The sequence below is a fragment of the Ruditapes philippinarum genome, unplaced genomic scaffold (genome assembly GCF_026571515.1).
Source record: "Ruditapes philippinarum isolate M1 unplaced genomic scaffold, ASM2657151v2 ctg38_1_1_1_1, whole genome shotgun sequence".
NCBI classification, from domain to species: Eukaryota; Metazoa; Mollusca; class Bivalvia; order Venerida; family Veneridae; genus Ruditapes; species Ruditapes philippinarum.
The window spans coordinates 384,048-407,925 of record NW_026860353.1 but is presented as its reverse complement, the minus strand read 5'-3'; the positions used below and the strand labels follow the sequence as shown (position 1 = coordinate 407,925).

At 32.3% G+C, this 23,878-nt stretch overlaps 2 protein-coding genes across 2 annotated transcripts; both read right to left on the bottom strand.

Moving 5' to 3' along the window:
• Nucleotides 1-9,174: 9,174 nt before the first annotated feature.
• LOC132759777 (NXPE family member 4-like) lies at nt 9,175-12,985 on the bottom strand. The gene is made up of 3 exons (XM_060751624.1): nt 12,981-12,985; nt 11,918-12,102; nt 9,175-10,115 (listed from the first exon to the last, which is right to left on the bottom strand). The coding sequence occupies exons 1-3, from the start codon at nt 12,983-12,985 to the stop codon at nt 9,436-9,438; spliced, it is 870 nt and encodes a 289-aa protein (XP_060607607.1). The 3' UTR covers nt 9,175-9,435.
• A 949-nt stretch (nt 12,986-13,934) lies between these two features.
• Nucleotides 13,935-15,353, bottom strand: LOC132759767 (NXPE family member 4-like). Its single transcript, XM_060751607.1, has 2 exons — nt 15,180-15,353; nt 13,935-14,829 (listed from the first exon to the last, which is right to left on the bottom strand). The coding sequence occupies exons 1-2, from the start codon at nt 15,349-15,351 to the stop codon at nt 14,498-14,500; spliced, it is 504 nt and encodes a 167-aa protein (XP_060607590.1). The 5' UTR covers nt 15,352-15,353; the 3' UTR covers nt 13,935-14,497.
• Nucleotides 15,354-23,878: the final 8,525 nt, after the last annotated feature.

Sequence of the window (23,878 nt, the reverse complement as noted above, 5' to 3'; positions counted from 1 at the left end):
TTTTTGTATTGATGCATAGTTGTTCAACTTTGTATCATAAAATAGTTCCGAGAAGATTATGTACGAATTTTTGGAATTCAACAAGATCGTAGGTGCACAGAGTCTCAGAGCGCAGCGTATCAATACCATCTTAATTATTTTGTTAGTTGTTGTGTGGCTCCAGCCCTATTTTTCGTTGAAAATTTTAACAATCTTTCAAACTATTGAACATATATATTATTTGAGAAGTTAACAATCTTAAACTTCTTTCCTTATTTTTAACGTGTTTTTTAAGTTATTTATTCATTTTATAATTTTAATGTCTTGGAATCAATTCATTATAATATATTGAATAAGAACATTTCTGTTTCAGTTTTTATTTACCCCATTTCATTTATTCCATCTAATAAGACAAAACAAAATGAAGACACCAGATTCTATTTTTATTTAACCAATATGAGTCCTGATATGCTACGTTAAAACATGAAAGAAAAGTTTGGCCGATTCCTATATGCTGTCTTCTCGTGAATTTTGACATTGTAGATCAACGCAGTGTTATTTTCTGTAGATTCATGCTGGTTTATGCATTTCGCTCTATTGATTACACAAATGAGAATCAATTATAAAACATACATGCTTTTCAAACGAGCATGTCTTAAAACTAATAGGAAATTACATGTACATGCCCATGTATCAGTTGTACATGCAATCTTAATAGATTTATAAGTCCAATTATACACTTGCGCAATTTCTTGTGATATAAAATTTACATTTGTTCACGTGCCTAGTTTATCGCAATTTCTTCCATTGTAGGGACAAAAACTCATAAATATCTAAGTAAATGTTTGATATGGTATTAAGTCCCTTCATCATATTGACACGAAAACTGTATTCGTATAGATTTTTAGTAATATAGTGGTTTTCGTCAGGTTGTATGGATATATATCTTTTATTCCTCCATTGAATGAAGAGCAGAACAAGCATACATATAAATATCATACATATATACAAAATTATGACAATTCAACTAACATAGTACAGTAGTATGTCAACAAACTAGTCAAATATCAATAACATTGTACTAATTTTTGAGAGTTCACAAATGTATTTTGATAACACGTACACATATTTAACAAATGCAAATATTTAGTGTCAGTACTACGGACTGAAGTAAGATTTCATTAATTAGTAGAATATTTATTTAGTTACATTTGTGCTACCTAATTTAATGTAACTCTACAATAATAATAGTCAAAATATTGAAGATAAGTGTGATCATAAGAGACACTACTTTTTGGTGGTAAATGCAAAGTTTTATTTGATAGAACAGTCTATTTCGAAATTATTGATCGAAACTTAATAGACTGAAACAAAAAAAATAGCATCAATATAGTAATACCTTTAACAACAGCCTGCTTAAGTACGAAACGAAAACATTAATTAAGCTGGACAGCAAAAGGGTGGGATGTCTGAGATGTTTCTTTATATGAAAATATTTCCACAAACATAATGTATATCAGAAAAAAAACTTAATATAGCAAAATCATAAATGCAAGATCGTTTTATCTGTTTGTGACAATGACATTTAAGTTTATATATTTCGGCTGTTTAGAAATATTGCAAAGACCATCTATATACGGTCATATAACCTGTCATAAATATTCATAACGAATTTATAATACAACAAATTTCCTTTTTTTAAGAGCAACTAGTTAAATTTCTTCATAAATTTACATCGGCCGTGTATATAGAACTATATAACATCATGATTATCCAATGAAAAGCGACGTTACAAAAGTGTAGTTTTATTCATGGTAAACTAAGGTTAACGGAAAATGGGCAATGTACTTCCTTGGTAACAAGACTTAACAGACACAGCATCATATCTTCAAAGAACTAGGACTGACATTTGGAAACATTAGCTTCGATCAATTGAAATAGTCGGAAAGTTAATGAAAGCTGAATTATACATAGTGAGAAAATGGATTCTCAAAAAAAGCACTGAAAAGAAAGAAAAATGAAAATGTTGCTGACTTGGTTTGATTCAATCTGGTCATGGACAGAAGAAGAAAGTACTACTGTCCTGTAAGCCCCTACGTCCGGCTTAAGTAGTATTTTGTATTTAGACAAGAAAATGGTGAAATTTTGGATTTAGAAAAATCTGCTGTGTTCATTTCGTAGAATCTTCATTATGGCATGTTTGTTCCATTTGATTTGGAAAGCGGCACATGGCCAGGAAAATGAAAAACAAAATCAACAAGGAAGGGCGGCATTCAATGAACGCATCCCCCAATGCATGACCACTGGCAAGGAGCCCAGCAGGTCACCAAACAGGACAAGGCACACGAACACACAAACTATCATTCATGAACAGACTCAATCAAACGAGCCTGCAACATTTTCTACTTTGACGTGTTGGGCTTTCTGGATTCTGTTTTTCTCTATTCTTTTAATTGGCCCTGTTCATGGACGATACTTGTAAATGCAAGTTACTGTTCACGCCTCCTAGCACCGGCATGAGCAGAATTCAACATTTAAACATGAGAAATTGTAAAAATTTGAATTTAGAAGCATCCCCAGATATGTCTTATCGAGATAATCACGGAACCCTTAGCGTGACACGTCGACCCATTCCATGAAAATCGGCTAGTAGTCACAAAGTAAAAGAACGTGTGTGTCCTAAAAAAGAAAACAACTGGCATAACTAAATTCGAACTCATTTAGTTTTAAAATTCAAAACTTTACCATTTCATGTTTAAATGTTGAATTTTGCTTAAAGCCAATACTATATACCTTTAAGTGAAAAGTTTATTATTCTGCAACGCGCTTCGTAGCTTAAGGGAAATTGATTCTAAATGATTTAAGAAAATTTAAAGGCACAACTACTTTAAGGCAGCATGCCCCCAGATTCATGCTAATTTTCATGAAAATCAAAAAAAAAGAATTAGGAGTACAATATTGTGAAGTGAAACAAGAAAATAATTTATACACTGCAAGCAGCACTTGCAATCCATGTAAATTACCAACTTAGGCCAAAATAAACAAAAATAGCCTTCACTGTGTTAGTAACTGTGGCGCCGTTATATGTCGCAACGACGCTTAATGTCGCACTGTCGCACAATTGCCGCTAAATGTTGCAACCGCCGCAAAATCGTCATCCTTTAAATTTCGCAATGGTAACGTTAAATGACGCACACTTTTCACTTTCCGTTAAATGTCGCAACGCTCATATTAAACTAGTAGCTAATGGTGTTGCATTAGATTTGTCCATATGTTAGTTATCTGTTACTTATCATTAGTACCATACACTTTGAAGTGTCTTCTAAAATGATTGGTTGAAATAAGAGTTTTCTTATTTGGTTTCAAAATCTATAACTCTATATAAATCTATATTCATGCCTCTTTGGCTTTTGCACACATGCGTGTTTTCATGAAACAACCTACTTGCCAATGTTTTGAGCTACGATATAACCTGAAGATAGATCTAACATACTAGGAAGCATATTGTAGAAAGATTTGATTGAGATTTTATATTGTGTCCGCATTTTCTCTAAATCTTCGCCTTGAAAGGTTTTATGCTATCAAATTACGAATTACGATCTTAAAAATTTAGTTTAGTTTTTTTTTCCCTTTTTTTCTTTCATTATAATTTGAAATAGTGTTTCAGTCATACACGTACGGTATGTTATAGATTTTTTAAAAATATGACAGTGGGCGGAGTCAAAATACATATTTATTTTTCAGTGACAACTTTCAGATGTTTTTCTCTGACAGTCAATAGCTTCAGTTATTCATTTCATTATAAGAAATTAAAATGATAATTGTGTTATATGTTTTCTCAACACAGTGTAAGATGACGACATTGAATTGAATCTCACTGATGAATAATCAAAATATTCTTGCATACAATTAAAATCTTTGTGAACAACTTTTATTGGTTTTACTCATTGGTTCCGGCTCGTGAAAATATATGGAATTTTAGCATATTTAATGAAAATATATTTCATATTTCACTCACATGAAATAATATCCTCTAAGTAGTATTTGTAAACAAGGTCATATTTATGTCAGTTCCATTGACACGTAGGAGATTGTTCAATTTTAAATATCTTTAATGATTTTTATCAACACTTTTTGGTCTAGGTGATATTTATTTAAAATACTTTGTAGCATACAACAATTGATTGTATAACGAAATTATGCAATATTCAGAATATGTTTATTATTTATAATATTCATTTTCCATTGGGTTGTTTTGTACAATCTTAGTCACTTTTACGGGTGTTTTTACTTTATTTTTGCACTTTAACAGCTTTTTTTCAAAAGTATATCGCATCAACTTGATCCTGTTCTATGAATATTACAACAAACTCTTTTTATGTTTTGACGTTTTAGCTTTTTAAGTCATCTGAGGCTGACATAATGTTCTTGTTTATTGTTTATAATGTATTTATGTACTCTGAAAAAGGCTGTTTAGACGAAACGTTGGTACATGAAAGGGATGTTGATTAAGAATTGTAGTTGACTACCTTTTTATACTATTACATATTTACAGTTCATGAACATAACTTTTAAGTCAAATGCTTGTGCACAGAATTATATTTGTATTTCTCACTTCTTAGCAAATTCAGCCAATAATTGTTTATAAAACATGTCAATTTTTTTTTGCCTCACTGTAGAAACACAAGATTGTGATTGTAAAAAATGTGTTTTAGGTAACGATTTGAAATAAACAGGAATATAAAGTGTACAAAATGTTCAATTTTATCTATTTACCAATATCTGGAGGAAAGTTACGAATTTGTTGTTTTTAGTTGTTTCGTTTTTGCTATATTTTGTTAGACTAATTGTTTTTGATGTTAGTTTTTATGTGATTAGTTTCATTTCCGTTTGTATGGTATAACTAGGGTTGAATAACTAAAAGTATCATACCAATGACATTTTGGTGATATTAAAACGTTCTGATAATAAGCAACAGTTGGTATGTTATTTGCCAATAATTTCTAAGCGCACATTAATATGCATTATCATAATGAAGAACCTTTAAATGTTAATAGAGGAAGATGAATGACATTGTAATTTATGGTAGAAGATACAAAAATTAGCGAAATGTAAAAGTAATAATCGTTGAATAGTTAACTATTTCACTAATGGCAAGGCAAATAAGATAATGCTGATAATGCTAAATTTTGATATTCCCCATAGAAACATCGATACACTTACTGAAATGAACGGGAGTAAGGCAAAATTACAAAGTCGATTCTTATTCATCAAAACTTATTTAATATATAATATATATGACACAGTGAGAGGACAAGGTAACCGTTGATACAATGCACTGTCTCTTTTATCAAAACTTTTACAAACAAATATTGCTAAATTTTTAACAATTAAAATATTTTCAGATTCAAATAATTCTCTAAATTTAATTACATTAGGTCTCTTCCAAAAATATTTTTTCATATGTATTTGTCTAATATCTTGAGGACATTAAAATAAAAAATGAAACTCATCCTCTAGAGTCAAAGTCTACATTTTCTTTCGTCAAATAATATATTTGTGGCCTATGCCATCTACCCGCTTCTACCTCTAAATATTAAAATGTGATAACACTCTCAGTCTTGTTAATGCGCTTATTTTAACAATGTCTAAATACGGCTGATATCAAAAACATGAAGAAAGTGTATATGTCCTGGCTCTTTCTTATTTCTAATTGAGCGTTCCATAGTTGTAAACAATTTTCATAAATGCATCTATAAAAATATTTTTGTTTCCAACTCCTTGGAATAGCCACACATGATTAAATCCTAATGAGTCTAGTAAAAGTTTGCTTATTATATGCCCATGTAATCTCATTAGGATACATTTCTAAGTCTCTTAACATCATATCGTATACATGTCTCATATATTTTGTACATTCTTATTCTAATATTTTAAACCAGTATCTTACTATACATTTTGGCCTATTAGAAAGTAAACTTGTTCGATAGACAAAATTATTCTGGGTTTGGGCATGTACTCCTAAAAGTTGTTTACAAGATTGTAAATGTATTCTTTCTATAACTTTTGTTTCTTTGAATCCCCATATTTCACATCCATAGTTTAATATAGGAACAACTAACTTATCAAACAGTTCTTAGGAGTGCTTAACATCAATATTAGTGAATTTAACTAAATAAGACTTGAGTTTGTATATATTGCCTTCAACGCCTGACCCGCTAATGCCTCGTGCATTGCGCTAAAAGAACCACTTATGGTAAATGTAATACCTAAATAAGAAAAAATGTTAACAATGTCTACAGTGTGACTACTCGTATATGTGAAGTTCATATTTCTTCTGTTTGTGCAACCTTTTCTAAATACAATTACCTTTGTTTTTTCAACATTTACTGTTAGTTTCCATTTCATACAATAGTCAAATAACAGATCTTAACCTTTTTTGTAAACTAGTTTCGGTTTCAGCAAAAATCAAAATATCATCAGCATATAGCAAAAGGAAAAGTTTGAACATATCTAAGTTTACATCATCAAATCCATGTAATATGAAATGCTCCTCAATGTCGTTTAAGTACATTGAGAATAAAAAAGGCGAAATACATTCTCCTTGACGAACGCTCAACATGCATGAAAAAATCAGTGCTAACTGTATTTAAATGCTTAACTCTAGATTTAACATTATTATACATTGATCTTATAACATCTAATATCTTTCCTCTAATGCCTAACTTTAGTAATTTATACCATATTATATCACGTACAACAAAATCAAATGCTTTGGTTTTACTGTTAATTTGGTTTGGGCGTTTGTCTTACCTTTTCACTATACATGTCAGTTCGTTTGTACTCGAATATTTCATCGTTTCTGTCTGACCCTATTGGTGATCCAATTGAAATGTTATCTACCTCAGTTTCATTTGAGTACAGCTTCTTCATGGCACAGAAACAACTTTGATTCGCGTCCTCAATTCTGCTAACACCTAGCTTCTACTACACTACGCCACTCTGGAAACATATCTTTGATCATTACATCTTTAATGAACAGTTTGGCTGGATATTTTATATACATTTTTACTTTATCCTGACGTGCTTGTTTTGCTTCTAGAGAGTTATATAAAGACTAACGCGCGTTTGCAATCTCTTTCGGATAGTCCCTGTACACTTCAAACTTTGACCCTCTCAGTGTGTACGCTTTCTGCATCACTATTTCTGTATCTGTATAATATTCAAATTTAACAATGAGTGGTATCTTTGGATCATCTGTATTTCTGTATTTTCATATGTCATTTGGGTCATGCCCCATGAATCTCTACGCAATATCTCTGTCAGTCTGATTCAAATTTTCAGTGACTCCATAGAAAATAATATTATTTCTTCTACTTATTGCTTATTGATCAATTGAATGATAGGACATTTGTGTCAATGTTTGTGTATGTAAGCTACATATGTTCTCTAAGTGGTCTATTCTCTGGTTTGTTGAAAAGACGCCATTGATTACCTTCTGTATATCATATTCACGCACTTTTCTTGTTTCTTTTCAATAGCCTCAATTTTGTTAACATTTTTGTTCATTTGTTCAAATATACAAACTAGTTTTTGGTCCGTACTTAGATCAACAAATGCATTAATTTAAATACTTCCTCGACTCCCTTTTTTCTCTTACGATTTGGGTTTACATACTGTCGTTCATGACGGTCATCGCGCTCATCAAACCGGTTTTGTATACTTACAGAAAAAATATTTTTTACAGATTGTTCACAGTCAGATTCGTCTATTGAATCTTCCATCTCGCTACGACATGTTTCATGATTCATTTTCTAATAATTGCAGACTTGCTATCAGATTCGGCTTAATTTTAATCATATGTTTTCTTTGTTTACAAACTTTGTGCTTCTACCCGCAATTGACCGGAAGTTATTATATATACTGAACAAAAACATCCCCTGTATGCAAGTGCAGATATACATAAATATGAAAATCAGGATTAAAGTAGATTTATGTGTATTCAAATATTATTCTATGCGATTGTTTGCGAAAGGTTTATCCAAAGGTAGCGAAATTGTAGTTGAAATGCCTAACAAAACCGCAAATTAATATCGGCTATGACCACCTTCAGCATGAAGAACTGACTGTCTGGCATCGTTTGCGCATAGAACGGATTAGCGTATTGATTTCCGCATATGCAATTTTGTTCCTTCATAATTAAGGCTTTCTTAGCTGAATGGACAGTTGAATAGGGCGGCGTCTTACACGCTGGTCTTAATTATCCCAAGGGTGTTCAATGGGATTTAGAGCAGAGCGTTTGGCAGGCAAGCCATTAATAAGTGCAACGTTATTCGCCTTGAGGAAATTCACAGTGGGATAACATGCTAATCAGGAATTTCATCTCGGTACCGTCGGGCATTCAAATTCCCTTCGATAACGACGGGATTAGTGCGAAAGTCATGTGAAATGCCTGTCAAGACAAAGAGAGATTCCCAACCCCAAAAAACGAGCTCGTTCAAGTACGCAGCACTTGGCAAAACGTTCATTTCTCCTACGATACACTTGAATCTTGCTATCAGCCCGATGAAGGGAAAACCCTCGACTCGTCAGAGAAAAGAACGCTATTCCATTGTTGTCTTAGCAAATGTTTGTGTGTTCTTAATTCACACGATTTACGCGCTAACGTCGCCTCAAAACACAACCAACGTATGGTCGATGTCCATGTAGCCCACACTCGCGCAAGCGATTGCGCACAATTTTGGCAGATATACGGTTGTTATTGTACCAGGGTGTTAGCAGCAGTAGCCGTGGCAGTTTGAAAGCGATAGCGCAGGTGGGTGTTCCGAAAATAGCGGTCTTGGACACGCGTCGTAATGCGTGGACGTCGACTACGAGGTCGATCTTTTGTACGCCCTGTTGCTTGAAAACTTTGCCTAAGGTGTCGAATAGCACGAGTAGAACATCCAATATTAATAGCGGCGGCATTCATCTCATCTTCATACCAGCATTCAGCATGCCGATGGCGCGAATTTTTCAACGTCTTTCTCTTATTGACATGAAAGTCTATAAAATTATAAAGGTTTCATGAAATATATACGAATCTACTGGTCCGTGCATGTACGAAAAATAGCGTTTAGCGGGGTTTTCCTGCAAAACAAGTTAAAATTGAGTTACAATTTATCGGACACATTATCGTTCATATCTCGCTCATCTGACATTTTGATTGTTTTGAATAAAACTCTATCTTCGCTTAAACACAGGAGAAGCTTCTTTTTTGTTCAGAAACAAACATATCCATGTTCACCTTGGACCAAAATGAAAATATGATAGACATTTCTCAATAGATGTAAAAGTATTAATTTAAGCTTTTTCAAAATTTATCATCACTGTTTAATCTGGTATATTATTATCTTCTGTATATTTCATTATATCATACAATTATCGAGCATTTCCCCCATATATCTATTCTGACGATTACCAGTCCACCTCATTAACACAAGCAAAATTTAACATTTGGTCTACCATGTAATTCACAATATCTTCTCGCGGATGAATGTATTTATTATGCATCGCAATAGTTATGTCTTTGTTGTTCAGTAAAACTATTCGGTCAAATAACCCGTCAAATACTTCATACATTATTTTGCTATATAAAAACCCAAAATAATCACAAAGTCTGACAACATTAGCTGAGGATTGGGTAAACGTATGAGGACCTTTTATCATAACAATTGCATTTTTATTCCTGAGAAACAATCTTTCAATACTAAGACGTATAATAACCATTCTTTGCTTAAACACACTATGATGAAATGCTATAAAATGCACAAATAAATGAATAACTATTATTGCACGTTCGTTTTTGGGTATATTGTCTATAAGCCGAGACGTTGAATATGACGTGTAACGAATATTTTCCCAACTGCCACCAACATAAAATGGCTGCGCATGCGGGTACCACCCTGCTTTGAAATTAAGTTTCTTGTTATAACACTCTGTCATTTTATGCCAATATTTGGTTTGCCACTTTTCTGTTGTAAGAGAACATTCAAAACGCTTAACAATACTGGAAAACCAATATCTTATAGTAGAATCGCCAATCATGTACAATCGCTTGTCCATTAAGCACTTGTTGTATTTCTTTTGTTGAATACCTGTGAAAAAAATAATTATTGTACATATCAATTTTTATTCAGACTGTTAAATAGTAAAATTGAATTGAACTCCATGACAAATCAAGACTAAAATCAATTGAAATGAGCGAGACACAATATTATTTCGTTGCAGTACAATTTCAAAACAAATTCATATAAATAAATGTGTGAAAATTATTTTCGTTGTTATTCTCTTTATACGATGATGTCACAATTAACGGCTTTCAAGTTTCGTCTCCATATTATTCTAAATGTTATCATTTTTAACACGCCTGAGCAATGTGAGTCGTTCATTACAAAAAAAAGTAAAAAAAGACAGAATCCTTAAAGAACGTACAAAACGTTGCAGACTCGGTTTGATTGAGGCAACCCATGGAGTGTACACGTCCACGAAACCACCTCCTCCCCTACCTACTATTCTAAAGCAGAAATCAACCTTTTAAACATACAAATGTTGAAATTTTGAATTTAGAAACATCCGTGATATGTGTGTGCCATTCTATGGCGTATGGTTCCTAAATAAAAGAATGCGCAATCCCTAAACAAGAAAACAATGGGCGGAACTAAATAAAAATAGAATTTTGAAACTTGATTAGAGGTTATGAAGCTTGCATATCACAAACAAGACGTCAAAAGACAAATTTTGTAGGCAATATATCCTTAGAATTATTACACAATATTTAAGTTGGAATACTTGAACTACTCAACAAGGAGAAGATCAAATAGAAGATTCATGTACCACAGACATGTACATACGACTATATTGTCGTGCCGAACGATCTACAAGGACTGAAACTATAACATCTTTAATTGATATATACGGCAAATATGACACTGGTCATTAAAACAGAATACCTTAAAGATGCCCAAAAACAACAACGTTGAAAATGTTGAAAGCTCGGTTTGATTACGTCTGCCAATTAATGATACTGGGAAATGCAAGTTCCCGCCCATATCTTTTAAGAGGAATTTGCAAAGCCCAGATAATGAAGCATTGTCACATAGATATCTACAAAAGCTATATTTAACATGCCCCTTAGGACACATTTTGCCCAATCCTGACAAACCCATTGTGACCGCATTCTGACTTTATCACTGAAAAATAAAAGTGTAACCTTCTGTCTCGTTTCTGTAAATGCAGAAATGTTGTTTTTTTTGCGCTGTCACGGGATGCAGTGTTTTGGACGACCGGACTGACTGACGGACAGACAGACAGACAGACAGAAGAAGGATAAACCTTTAGTAAGCCGATAGGGGAGTTTCAAAATTTTCTTCTCATTTTTTCTTCTTTTTAATCGTTCCTTAGACTTGTAAATTACTATCGTCGATGGCCTACTATGTATGTTTGGTTTTGTATTTTGAAAACGTAATAAAGTGATCTTTGCATTGTTTTTCAGCTACTGTATTATCGTTATTATAAAATGACTTTATTACACTCCTGCATCGTGTTTTATGATAAGACAAAATTATAGGTTAAATTATTTTGATATGACAGATAGGCTATCAAGAGTAAGTGGAGGTAAATGAACACATGAAAAATATAGTACGAAGTTAAATACAAAACACAAAATTTGAATATGTAACCAAAATATTAACATTTTTAAGGACTATAAAAAAAAACAAGGTGAGGAGACGAGGTAGACTACTTCAAAACAGAACGTGTTTGCTTAAAATTCAAAAACAAAATTTTAAGAAGGTATTCAAAAAGTGGTGAAATAAAAACACCTACAAAAGGAAGAAGGAACTATTGTTGTAATAGTGACATTTATATTTTAAGAAAATAAAAACAGATCTCATCTTACCAACACAATTTCTGAAGTTCCAGCTTCCATTAAGCAAATAACCTGTCGGTCTTCTCAATTGCCAAAGTTGACTTAGGTCATATTGTGAACAGGGTGTTGACGGCTTTTCAACAGTTTCTCTTAGATTATCTCCATTATCTACTAATACTTTAACAAGTAATGTATGTTGTAATGCTTGTTGTCCTCTATAATGTAAATTACAGGATGAAAAGGCATACTGGTTTTAACGTATATATAACCTTAACATCTGTTGAAAAAAATAAATATATATTAACATATATCTGTCATAAAAAATACAAGTTAACAAGTGTTTGAAAACTTCCATTATTAATGAAAAGAAAAAGCCTTTGCCATTCTTATAAAAAATTTTGGACAAGTTTAATAAATTTGAAAATTTTGAAAAACAAAGTATCACCCTATACTGTGACAAAGTTAACAGGGGTTTTTCCTTGCCCAAATCACATGATAACTTGGCCCAAAAAAAAACCCATCCTTTTTGGGAACAATTTCAGATGTCTTTTGACAAACTGATGTGAATTGCACATGTTAACTGCTCTTACTCAAAAAATAATCTTTCGTTCCAAAGAAGAAAAACTTTGGATTTCACTTTGGGAATCACGGCGTTAAAAATAGTAACAATAAACATTTATTTTAAAAATCTACTTTAGTATATACTAGTTTTGACTTGTTGGATTCTGCTAGCTATTAACCTATTCCATTCATATACAGGTGTACAGGTTCGTTATTATAACATTTAAAAAGTAACATATAAATATATATATATATATTTATTCAGGCTGTTTTGATATTAAATATTAAAAATGTCATTATTAACGTTTTAAAGTTTTTTTTTCGAGCTTTTATATACGTAAGCCCGTATTTAAAACAATTTAAACAGAGCGTTTATCAGCAATTTTTAAATGAAGTTACTTCTATAAGGTAAATGTGAATAAAATTCTGAATCGGTTGACAACACACATGATTTTGGTATCATTTAAAAAGCAGATGCTTTTAAACATGGCATAGTTTAATTCAAATGCAAGAATCACGAACTAAAATATACTTCATATTGCATTTCATATTGACCCATAATAATAATAATAATTATAATAATAATAATTTAATTATTACTATTATCATCATTTGCAATGAAGATATGTATTTAGTAGAGTTGGACTTGCAGGTAATCACAGACACTTATTGTGTGGAGCTTAAAAAGCCTTTAAAATCCAAATAAAATGTATATTTGTCTGTCCTTGCACATGTACTTATCATATACTCAGCAATAAAAATGTGTACATGGACTTAAAATGGGCATATTTCAATTTTTTTACTGGTGTATCCGGATAAATCTGATTACATTTTTTTGGCGTGGGTTCGATCCCCGGGAGATGCTTTGGTAGTTAAGCGCGGAGGAAGGTAGTCTAGTACTGGTGTAACTGTCCAGGAACGATGGTTAGGAAAGTACCCGCCTATATGACTGAAATACTGTTGAGAAAAGGCGTAAAAATGAAAGAAACAAACAAAAAACATTTTATTTCTTTGAGACTTTGCTTCGATTTATTTACATATTTGTCAATCTGACCAAAAGAAACAATTTATACACGAACAAATTCTGACCTAGGGATTCAAATAAAAATCCAGGAATGAAAGGCAGTAGTAAATGAGACTTTTGAGATTCTGAATCTTTGAATAAAAACCAATAGTGTTTATCAGAACAATTCAGTAACGTGTGTGACCCCGGAACTGGCACATTGGGTGAACGTAACCCCTGAGTAAGACATAAGCAGGGTCGGACATTCCATCTGCAGTGCACGTGCGAGTTCGTTAACGTTGTGATTTGGTGATTTGTCCTTACTTAATTTAAATTAAATCAAACGCAATTTGAAATACAGAAAACACTGAAAATCCGAAAGAAAAATGGCAATTAACTTTAGCAGTCTTTATGTAATTTTTTTTTTTTGGTTATAATCTTGAAAAACGGAACACTGTAAATGAACCTTTCGTGTTTCGGTTAGTGAACTCTGACAACTATGTAATTGATATATGCTTGATTAATGTGCAAACATAAATGATAATAAGAAACATAATATCATTTGAACACATCAATAATCATATAATTTACTGGACACTTATTGAACATCATAAACTGAGGGAACCTGGTCAGTTTGGATTTTTTGTGTGGGTTTCGGTATTTCGTGTGCATGAGTAAACCTAGAGGATCGTGAATGTTATTGGTGGTCTCGTTATTTTGGACACAATTTATAACTCAGTTCTTGTGTAAAATAAACTTATTGAGTTCTTATAATATGTAAAATAAATTGTTTCACAACAAATATTACAAGAGCTCTGTGGGACGAAGAATGGTTAAGCAAAGAGCAATTTAACAAGGGAGTTAACTGACTATCAATACAATGCAAGTTATTTTAGAAGAACCCTTCACAATTTATTTCAGAATGTCAAGAACTATTCTTTACAAGTTCTTTTAGAATGGCAATGAGATTTCTAGATTTCAGTTTGTAATTTTGAAATGACCGATGAAAATTCTTCTTATATTCAGTTCCTCCCTTACCATTTTTTTCAGAAATCAACACATTTTAGTAATATATATAATATATCTTGGGTTGTACTTACTTGAGTTCTCATACGATAATGTGACGCGATTTCTTCCCTTGTATAAGCAAGAGTTACGATAATTGATGATGTTCCTGACCAAAATGCTTCACATGTCACATAATGAGTATCATTTTCATTGTCTGTGACAACACAGGGAGCTGATGCTTTCAATTGCTTGTTCTCTATCGTTACTCTCAAATGATCTCCACCGCTGTTTGTTCTCTTTCCATATCCATTAAACAGTGTTACAATAACGCGTATTTCTTCACCAATAGTGTACGTTCCGCTTTTACGATCTAAAATATGGTTGTTTGATAAATTGCAATTTAATTTCTCTATTCACAGTTATAATTGTTGTTTGGCTTTGTCCGATGTTTATCTGAGCCAGTAATAGTCATTCTTTGATACAGGTGTTAACATGTTAAGACTGTGCGTCTTCAAGAGCAAACTAATGTAATCTTGTAATAAAGAAAGCTCTTTATAAAGTAAAATTAAATATAGACATCTGTTTGGAGAACTTAATGCTGATATATTTTCATTTTTGTTGTAGTTAACCATCTCCCCGAACTCATATTTATATATTTTTAAATATGCTATTTGTAAGGTGACAATCTGTGTTGAAGAAATACAATATAAGAAAACTCACCGATAAAAGATAAAGTAGAGTGGTGTGCTGAAGACAATAGCTTTTCATCCGTGCATGGTTTAATTCTGAGGGCTTCTTCTTCCAGTAAAATATTATAAAAACCTGCCTCCCGTGGGTCACATCCGTCATTGGTGACATGTTTATATCTACAAATTAGAATAACCTTTATCATAAATTATCGCATGGTTTGGAACTTTTTCTTTGTTCTTACTAACCCATTATACTCATAACCCATTATACTTAGTATACTTTCACTGAGCATTTGAAAACTGTATTGATATATAGCAGAACAGTTTTTTATTGATTCATATAGGAAAAAAACTCAACTGTTATATAGCAGTTGAGTTTTTTTCGCACCTTGTATATATCAGTATAGTTTTTTCACTGAGGTTCCAATGGGGCAGCGGTAAGGAACATTCCCAAGTAGCAAAAAAAACATAATTTATTCTTATATAATTATCACACCGTATTACCAGCGGCAGTGATGGCAGATCACTGCAGTGATGGCAGATATCTGAAAATTACCGATCGGTACAGGTAGGTTATAAATTTGATTGGTTTTATTATATTACACAAATACGGCCCATTTCATTGCTATTTAACTATTGTCCATTGAATGGAGATACTGTAAGGTAATTTTGGACTCGTTTTTTCCTGTTTTCAGACTATTTTGAGCAGGTTAAAAGTGAAAGCCTTAGAAAAATCCTTGAAAATGTCTGTTTTCTGTTCAAAATATCTCAAGTTTTAAGTAAATGGCAGGATTTCCTGTTATCAATATAGACGTTCATCCATTGGGGTCACGCAAGCCAAATATCTACCCCGTGAGTCTTTTCTTGAAAGTTTTACAGACGCTTAATCTTGTCCGGTCGAAGAAAAAATGCTGCCGTTGTAGGCAGATACATATTATAAATGCTGCCGTCGATGGCAGAAATACCATGAAAGTGGCTTACATTCTGACAGAAAATCAAGTTCAATCTTTTATCAATTCCTCTTTTCTTTGCGTCCTTTTAGTCGGAATTGAGACGTTAAACTATCATTTCTAATATTTTCTCAAGATAGAAAAGTTATTAACCCATTACCCCATGAGCATCTTGTGAAAAATGGCTGTTTTCATTGAAAGGTCTCCCGTTACAAGTTCAAGTTGCTATAAAACTATAAAAACTGCTTCAATACTAATCAAACTTGGCACAAATGTTGACTGGACCATTGCCTTTGTAACAACATGTTCAGTCTGAAATTTCCTGTTACCATAGCAACTAGGGGACATCTCAAAATTGCCAAAAATCACTATTTTGCGTTGATTTTTTCTTCTGGCAACCCCCTGATGTATCTTTTGGATGGGGGTGGGGGCCGCGCCGAAAAAGAGGTCAATTTTTTAAACAACATTTATCAAACAAAAACAACTGTTTGGGGGCCTAAATAAGGCATTTTTTCACCATTTGAGAAAGCAAAAAAGGAGGGGGGGTGAAAAAGGCGTAGAAAGACGTATATATCTGGTAATGGGTTAACAGAAACTGATTAAGAAAAACGAAATTACCCAAAAACGCGTTTTTCCATGTTAAAACATGGCCTCACATATAATTTTGAAGAAAAATTGCTGTTTTGTAGATTTTTTGATTTTTTCATTAATGCGGTATGTGCATCGAAAAAAAGCTAATTAGCAACATGCAGTTACAATACAAAAAGTTATGATTTAGTACCACAAAATTTCACTATAAATAGAGAAATGAACATGAAAAACTTCATTTTTCTATATTCATGCATGTATGCTTGATCTGTTGTGTCTGTCAGTTACATGCATACAATACTATATGTGTCTTAAGTTTAGCAGCGCACTCCCTTTTTAAGACATAACGCCAATTGCATATTACAGCAAGTAACTTCTGTAAGTGGATATTCATTTGCTAGCATATGACATTATTTTCTCGAGGTAATAATGTTCATCGCTTTATGACAAATAAAGGCTGAAATTTACTTAATCGGCGCAGATTATAAATTATTAAATTGATGTAATAAAGGGGAGACTATTAACATCGCAACTGGCATCAGTGTATCATAAAACAATGTATGTTAATGTAAAATGGAAAAATAATATTATTGACAGTTCAAATATTTTCCTATATTATCAAGTTCTTGAAAAACACGACAACGTTCATTTCTTAAAATTTTCATGTGTGTAATAGCGTTGTAGTTTGCCTTTGAATTACATTTTCTATGCTAAACTATTAACAACAGTTCTAACATCACGCGCTCCCATTTAACTATATATTTTTTTCATTCATTTTAGTTGTAACCATGACAACTTATAAAGATGAACCTTTCGATGATTCATATCACAAGATGAAAATAAATCCTGTATTTATAGGGAAAAAACTAGAATTTTTTGATTTGTTATATTCTTTTTCTCTTTTTTGACCTTTCAATTCATATGAACAGATCAAGCGCACATGCATGAATATAGAAAAATGAAGTTTTTCATGTTCATTTCTCTATTTATAGTGAAATTTTGTCGTCACTTTTTGTATTGTAACTGCATGTTGCTAAAAAGCTTTTTTCGATGCATACACCGCATTAATAACTTTTCTATCTTGAGAAAATATTAGAAATGATAGTTTAACGTCTCAATTCCGACTAAAAGGACGCAAAGAAAAGAGGAATTGATTTTTTGATTGAACTTGATTTTCTGTCAGAATGTAAGCCACTTTCATGGTATTTCTGCCATCGACGGCAGCATTTATAATATGTATCTGCCTACAACGGCAGCATTTTTTCTTCGACCGGACAAGATTGAGCGTCTGTAAAACTTTCAAGAAAAGACTCACGGGGTAGATATTTGGCTTGCGTGACCCCAATGGATGAACGTCTATATTGATAACAGGAAATCCTGCCATTTACTTAAAACTTGAGATATTTTGAACAGAAAACAGACATTTTCACGGATTTTTTCCAATGCTTTCACTTTTAACCTGCTCAAAATAGTCTGAAAACAGGAAAAAACGAGTCCAAAATTACCTTACAGTATCTCCATTCAATGGACAATAGTTTTATAGCAATGATATGGGCCGTATTTGTGTAATATAATTAAACCAACCAAATTTATAACCTACCTGTACCGATCGGTAATTTTCAGATATCTGCCATCACTGCAGTGATCTGCCATCACTGCCGCCGGTAATACGGTGTGATTATGCAACTGCTGAAATTAAACGGTACATCCGCTTGGACGTTGTTTTAAGTTTTCAATATTATAATATAGTTGTAGGCAAGCATACGAGATTATTACCTGGTTTTGGTTCATATTATCTGGGAGTGAGAAGGTGAAAAAGTGAAAGGGCACGAGAGAGAGAAATGCATGTTTTTTTACATTTTTTAGAAGAAACACCCCTTGATGTCGCCCTAGCCAGTGTTATATCCTCGTAACTAACTCGTTTCATTAACTATAACTATTACAACGAGTCTATTCTGTCTGGTACACTTTTTGCTTATTAAAATGGTTTTGTACATTTAATATTTAGCATCGCAAGAGTTTACACACATGTGCACGTGACTTGTTATTCAATGAGCACTGCAGTGTAATAAAACGTGACAGATGTTTTTGTGTTGTTTTTTTAACCCTTTCTACCTAACTGATTCAAAGATTCAATGTTTTTTTATTAAAGAGATAAGATTTTTAAGAAATAATTCACCTTGATTCAGTTTTATTTGTTTTCGCTGTTGTATGAAACAATTGGCTCTTGAAAAGATTCATGCGTCCTTTGGTATCCGAGAATAATAATACTATATAAATGGTGATTAAAATTATGACACCTATAAACCATTGTAGCTGGCATCTGAAAATTTATAAAATAAAAGTTTCATAAATCTACATTGTATATAATTTGAAAGCTTGTATTTTTTTACCGCTTTGCATAGTAATGAAGGCGATTAATTTTAAGAAAATGGCTATGTAAGTCAATAAAAAAAGAGCATCAGCCATCTTTGTGGCATAATTGGTGGTCACAGAGTGTATTATTTTAAAATCATATGAGAAATACCATAATTGGTCAAGTAGGTTTCTAATAGCGATTGCCAAAGCATGGTGGTATTCCTTCATGTCGTCAGGTGCACGCCGTTGTTTTCGTGTGCAGGACTCTACACTAATAACTCAGTACTGGTTGCTCCCAGGAACGGATTTGAGTTGTCTATAAGCTTTATAAGTTTCGTACAAAATCTAACTAAAATAAATTCTTAATATTAACTTATCTAATAGCATTCCCAAATAAAACTGTGTCATGAATGGTACCTCCATAAAACATTTTTCTGTTTGTTTAAAGGATTAAACCCTCCTATCAAAAACGTACCACTTAAAAATAAAATTATCGAAGGTAAAATGAATGAAAAGAAAGACAGTTTTTTAAGTACAATGACAAAGAGAGAGAAAATATGACGTTTATACACAAGTTAAGATAAACAGGAGATCAAATGTAACATTAAATACAATTTCTTTTTGCATATTTCATGCAGATTACGAAACAATCTTTTGCTTTTATTTTGGAAAGAAGTACATATGATATTGTAAATTGAATTTAAAACATCATTCGATAGGGCATTAAGTAGCAATACCAATTGAAAGAGAAACACAAACAATAATCAATATTAAGGCAGATGATTTAATTAAACTTATATTAATCTAAATCTAAATTATAACGCTGCTAACAAATAACTTATTTGATTCAGTCTAGACACCATGTTGTTGTTTTTTTTTTTTTTGTTGTTTTTTCATCAGTATAAGAAAGTTTGTTACATATATAATCTAAATGTGTTTTACCTCCATCCTGGATGACCAATTGCCATTATTTATCTCAAATCTTAATTCCGAAGCGAACTTACAATTGTTGATAAGAACTTAAAAGCTTATCTTTTTAATCTATGATAGGAACGCGGCTAGATTGTAAATTATATATATATTTGACACATCTGTTTGTAGTATAAGTAAAGCAAATCAATCGGATGTCTAAAGTTTGTACCATCTGTCATAGCCTGTTAATTTTACCGACATATGTTCACAATTATCATTTATTTATCGTTTATCATTTGTTTAGATCAGTTCAATTTGCATATATACAAATACAAGAGCAAACATATTATATGAGTAAAATATACAGCATGTAATGGCTACAAGATGTATGAGTTTCGTGTTATTTAGATAACAATTAGTAAAGTTTTATTATTCAATATCAATTTTAAAATCACATTATCTATTTCTCGGCCATCTGGACCGTTAACCACTACTAAAAGGTCAATCTCCTCATAATGGCAGTGGTGTGTCATCTTGACGAGAAACTTCCTGAGTTCTCGGTTTATGTTTATAATCAAATGTAAGGCTTTATTGGTGATATTTTGCTTATTTAACCTTTATGCATTAATCAAGATATACTTAATTAATGACCAAGCCATTATAGTAAGCTAATACGAGCGTGTCAACACTGTCTTTATATATACATGTATATAAAGTGGAAATACATAATATTGCAGACTCGGTTTGATTATGTCTGTAAATGAAGGAGAATGAATAAGTTCAACATCCTCCACGCCCGTCAACACCGGCTTGAGCGGAACTCTATTTTCAACACTTAATAATGCTGGCATCAATGATCCCGAGGGACCAGAAAAACTTGTGGTGTCATATTTCTGGAGCTTTTCCTACTGAAACGTACACGTCCTGTCACAGTATGAAAATGGATATATATAATGACCAGTTTATATCTTCAGTCAGAAGCTAGGAAGCTGAAAGCTAAAACCGAGTTTGCCAAAAACATGCCTTAATGAAAAATTTCAAAATAACATATTTAAGATATAAATGTTTAAGCAACTTTAAAGACAAAATCATACTTGACAGTTGAACACATTAATCTTTTTTTCATATTCAGCAGAAGTGTCAACATCCAATTTTATCACTAAATCACATTATTTGCTCACATAATATTTAACCTTGCCGCCATAATCACGTGACACATAAATGTCATTTTGTCAAGTTTGCAACAAATTTTCTCGCTTGAACTACATTGTAAGTATGCAACCACTTCAGGTCCTGTCCCTTGTATGAACCCGGGCCAGTCCCAATTCTCAAAACATGCCTATTTACCACTCAATTACAAACAATGAGGTTGACAAGCTCTACAAAGTTTTGTAAATTGTGTTTAATTTTACAGACATGCATCGTCGGATACCCACGGCCGAACCATTAACATTTATCATTTGATTGCATGTTATGTGACATGTTTATCAATCGTTGGTATCCGGCAATGACAGACATGTTACTTATTAACTATGTATATTTGGTCTATGTTTTCCCAAACCTGATTTTGCTTTTCTATTTTTGCTTCAATATTATTGAGTTTTATATCAAGTTTATTATTGATATCCTGAAGAACTCTTGCGAGCCATGGAGGGATGTCATGCCGTTGTGCTGATGTTTCCACGTGTACATGGTTATCAATCTGAGAAGTGTTTTGTAACAGATGCTGCATGTGATGTGGTACAAAAATTGGGTAGCGTGGAAAGGGAGGATGCATTCCATACATGTAGCCTTATTCTGTTTGATTGGTTGTTTTATTATGCACTTTATTTTGGTTTATGGATGTATCAGCAGTCTGATGATAAGTATCAGCACATGTTGGATAAAGAGCTTCTCTTGCCTGAGACAATTGATTTGATATTTCTGTATTATAAGTAGTAGTATTATCTTTGTCTTCTTTATCATTATCATGTTCAACAGTTTTTAAAGTCTTTGGAGTCTTACGAGTTACGTTACTGTTTCGACCTTGATTTCCTCTAGTTGGTGGGGTCCGAGTGGGTGGGGTACTGTTCTTACTCATATTCTCAAAATACCAATTGAGTAACGTTTACAAGGCATTTAATACAATACCCTGGTTAATATGGACCTGTGTGTAGAAGTGTGTTGGCCACGATATAGGTCTTACTCTTTATCTGTTTTATTTCAAGAATTGGCTCAGATGTCCATCTGTTGATCATGGTCTTACACCACCATATCACTTCACCTTCCATACTGTGATGTAACTACAAATGAAGTTTTAGTATTATATTCAAAATAGTTTTAGTTTTACATTACATCCTGTGTGTGACATAATAGGCAAATTCAATTAAGTTACAACGATGAATGTAGTTTAATTACCTTTTGTACAAAGATTTTTATTCTGGTGTTACTTAAAGATCCTGTAACTCATTTTTTATGGGTTTTTTTATCATAAATATAACGCTCAAATGAAGATTTATCAATATTGTAAGTTCCAAAAACATTATTTGTAAAGATATTACCGAATTTACATTTCATGTCAATAAAGGAAGGTAATTAGAAATTTACTTTCAGTCTATAAAGTTTAAGTCAAATTTTTCAAAAAGAAATGAATGCATATATTTTAATAATTACATATAATGTTGACAAATATTTGCAGTACATATTTTACATATTCTTCAATGTTCGAAAATTGTTTAAGAAGCATAATTATATACATATATAAAATTTCACTTAAGTTTGGTTACAACCTGAATTAAAACATACAGGGTCTTTAACAAGTAGGTGAAACTTGTAAGTTTATTGGCATACCTTTTATTGTTTATAATGAATAAGTATGTGTCAATTTTATTTTTGACTGACAAGACAAGCATAATAATTACACTGTTTGGGCGCTTACTTTTGTTTGACTGTAGTTGATGAACTGCGCATGACCAGTTTCGGTGATTGCTTAACGTTTTTAACGAGAGACCGCGCATATTTTTGGAATAGATTCGCGACGTCACTATAGTCTAAACATTGTAAGCATTCGTCTAGTTAAACTTATTGGACAGCACATACCCAGCCATTACGTAATATATTTAAATTAATTTCCTTAACAAATTATGTCACATGCAGAAAAGAGCATACATTTATTTAAGCTATCATTTAAGTCAATAGCTGTAATAAATAGCATTACCTGCACTTCCATGCCATCTATTACTTCACTTTTACGTAATGATTCTTGCAGATGTTGATTGCTGTATTCATTACTTAATAGTGTCAACATAAATTATTAAAGGTTATAAATAAACTTTTTATACAGAAAATTTTGAATTTCAATCTTAGAGCTGGCTCGAAATTCATCTCCAGCTCGAAATTCAGCTTTGATTTACTTTGAATTTCTATCTTCGAGGTAGCTTACAGTGCTTTTTCATATATTTTGCCATTATACTATGTGCTTGCACTATTCATTTATGGTTATTTTTGATAAAATGATTCTAAAGAAATTGGCGGGAAATGCGTTCTTTGCGCCCCGTCATTTTGTAATTGCAGTTCATGTTAGTCGAGTTATTGACAAATGCGATGAATTCTCAGACACAGTGACGATGGATCTGGGGACAAAGCTAGACGCGATGCTCTGTTTTTTCAGAGGCATGGTTGGGGTTCGAGAATTGTTATGTTTTAGTCAATTTTCATGAACATGTTATAAAGGTACATTGTGCTTCAGCAACAAGGAAAGGTTTTACTTTGTATGAAGAGAAAACATGAATTTTATAACATTTAAATAATGGTTTTAGAGCATGTCAGATGCGCCGTATCGCTAAATGTGAAATAAGTTGTCATAAAGGTAGTATAATGTAAAACAAGTAGTATTTTGACTTCCATACAAAATAATAAATTACCACAACTACACTAATGGCTA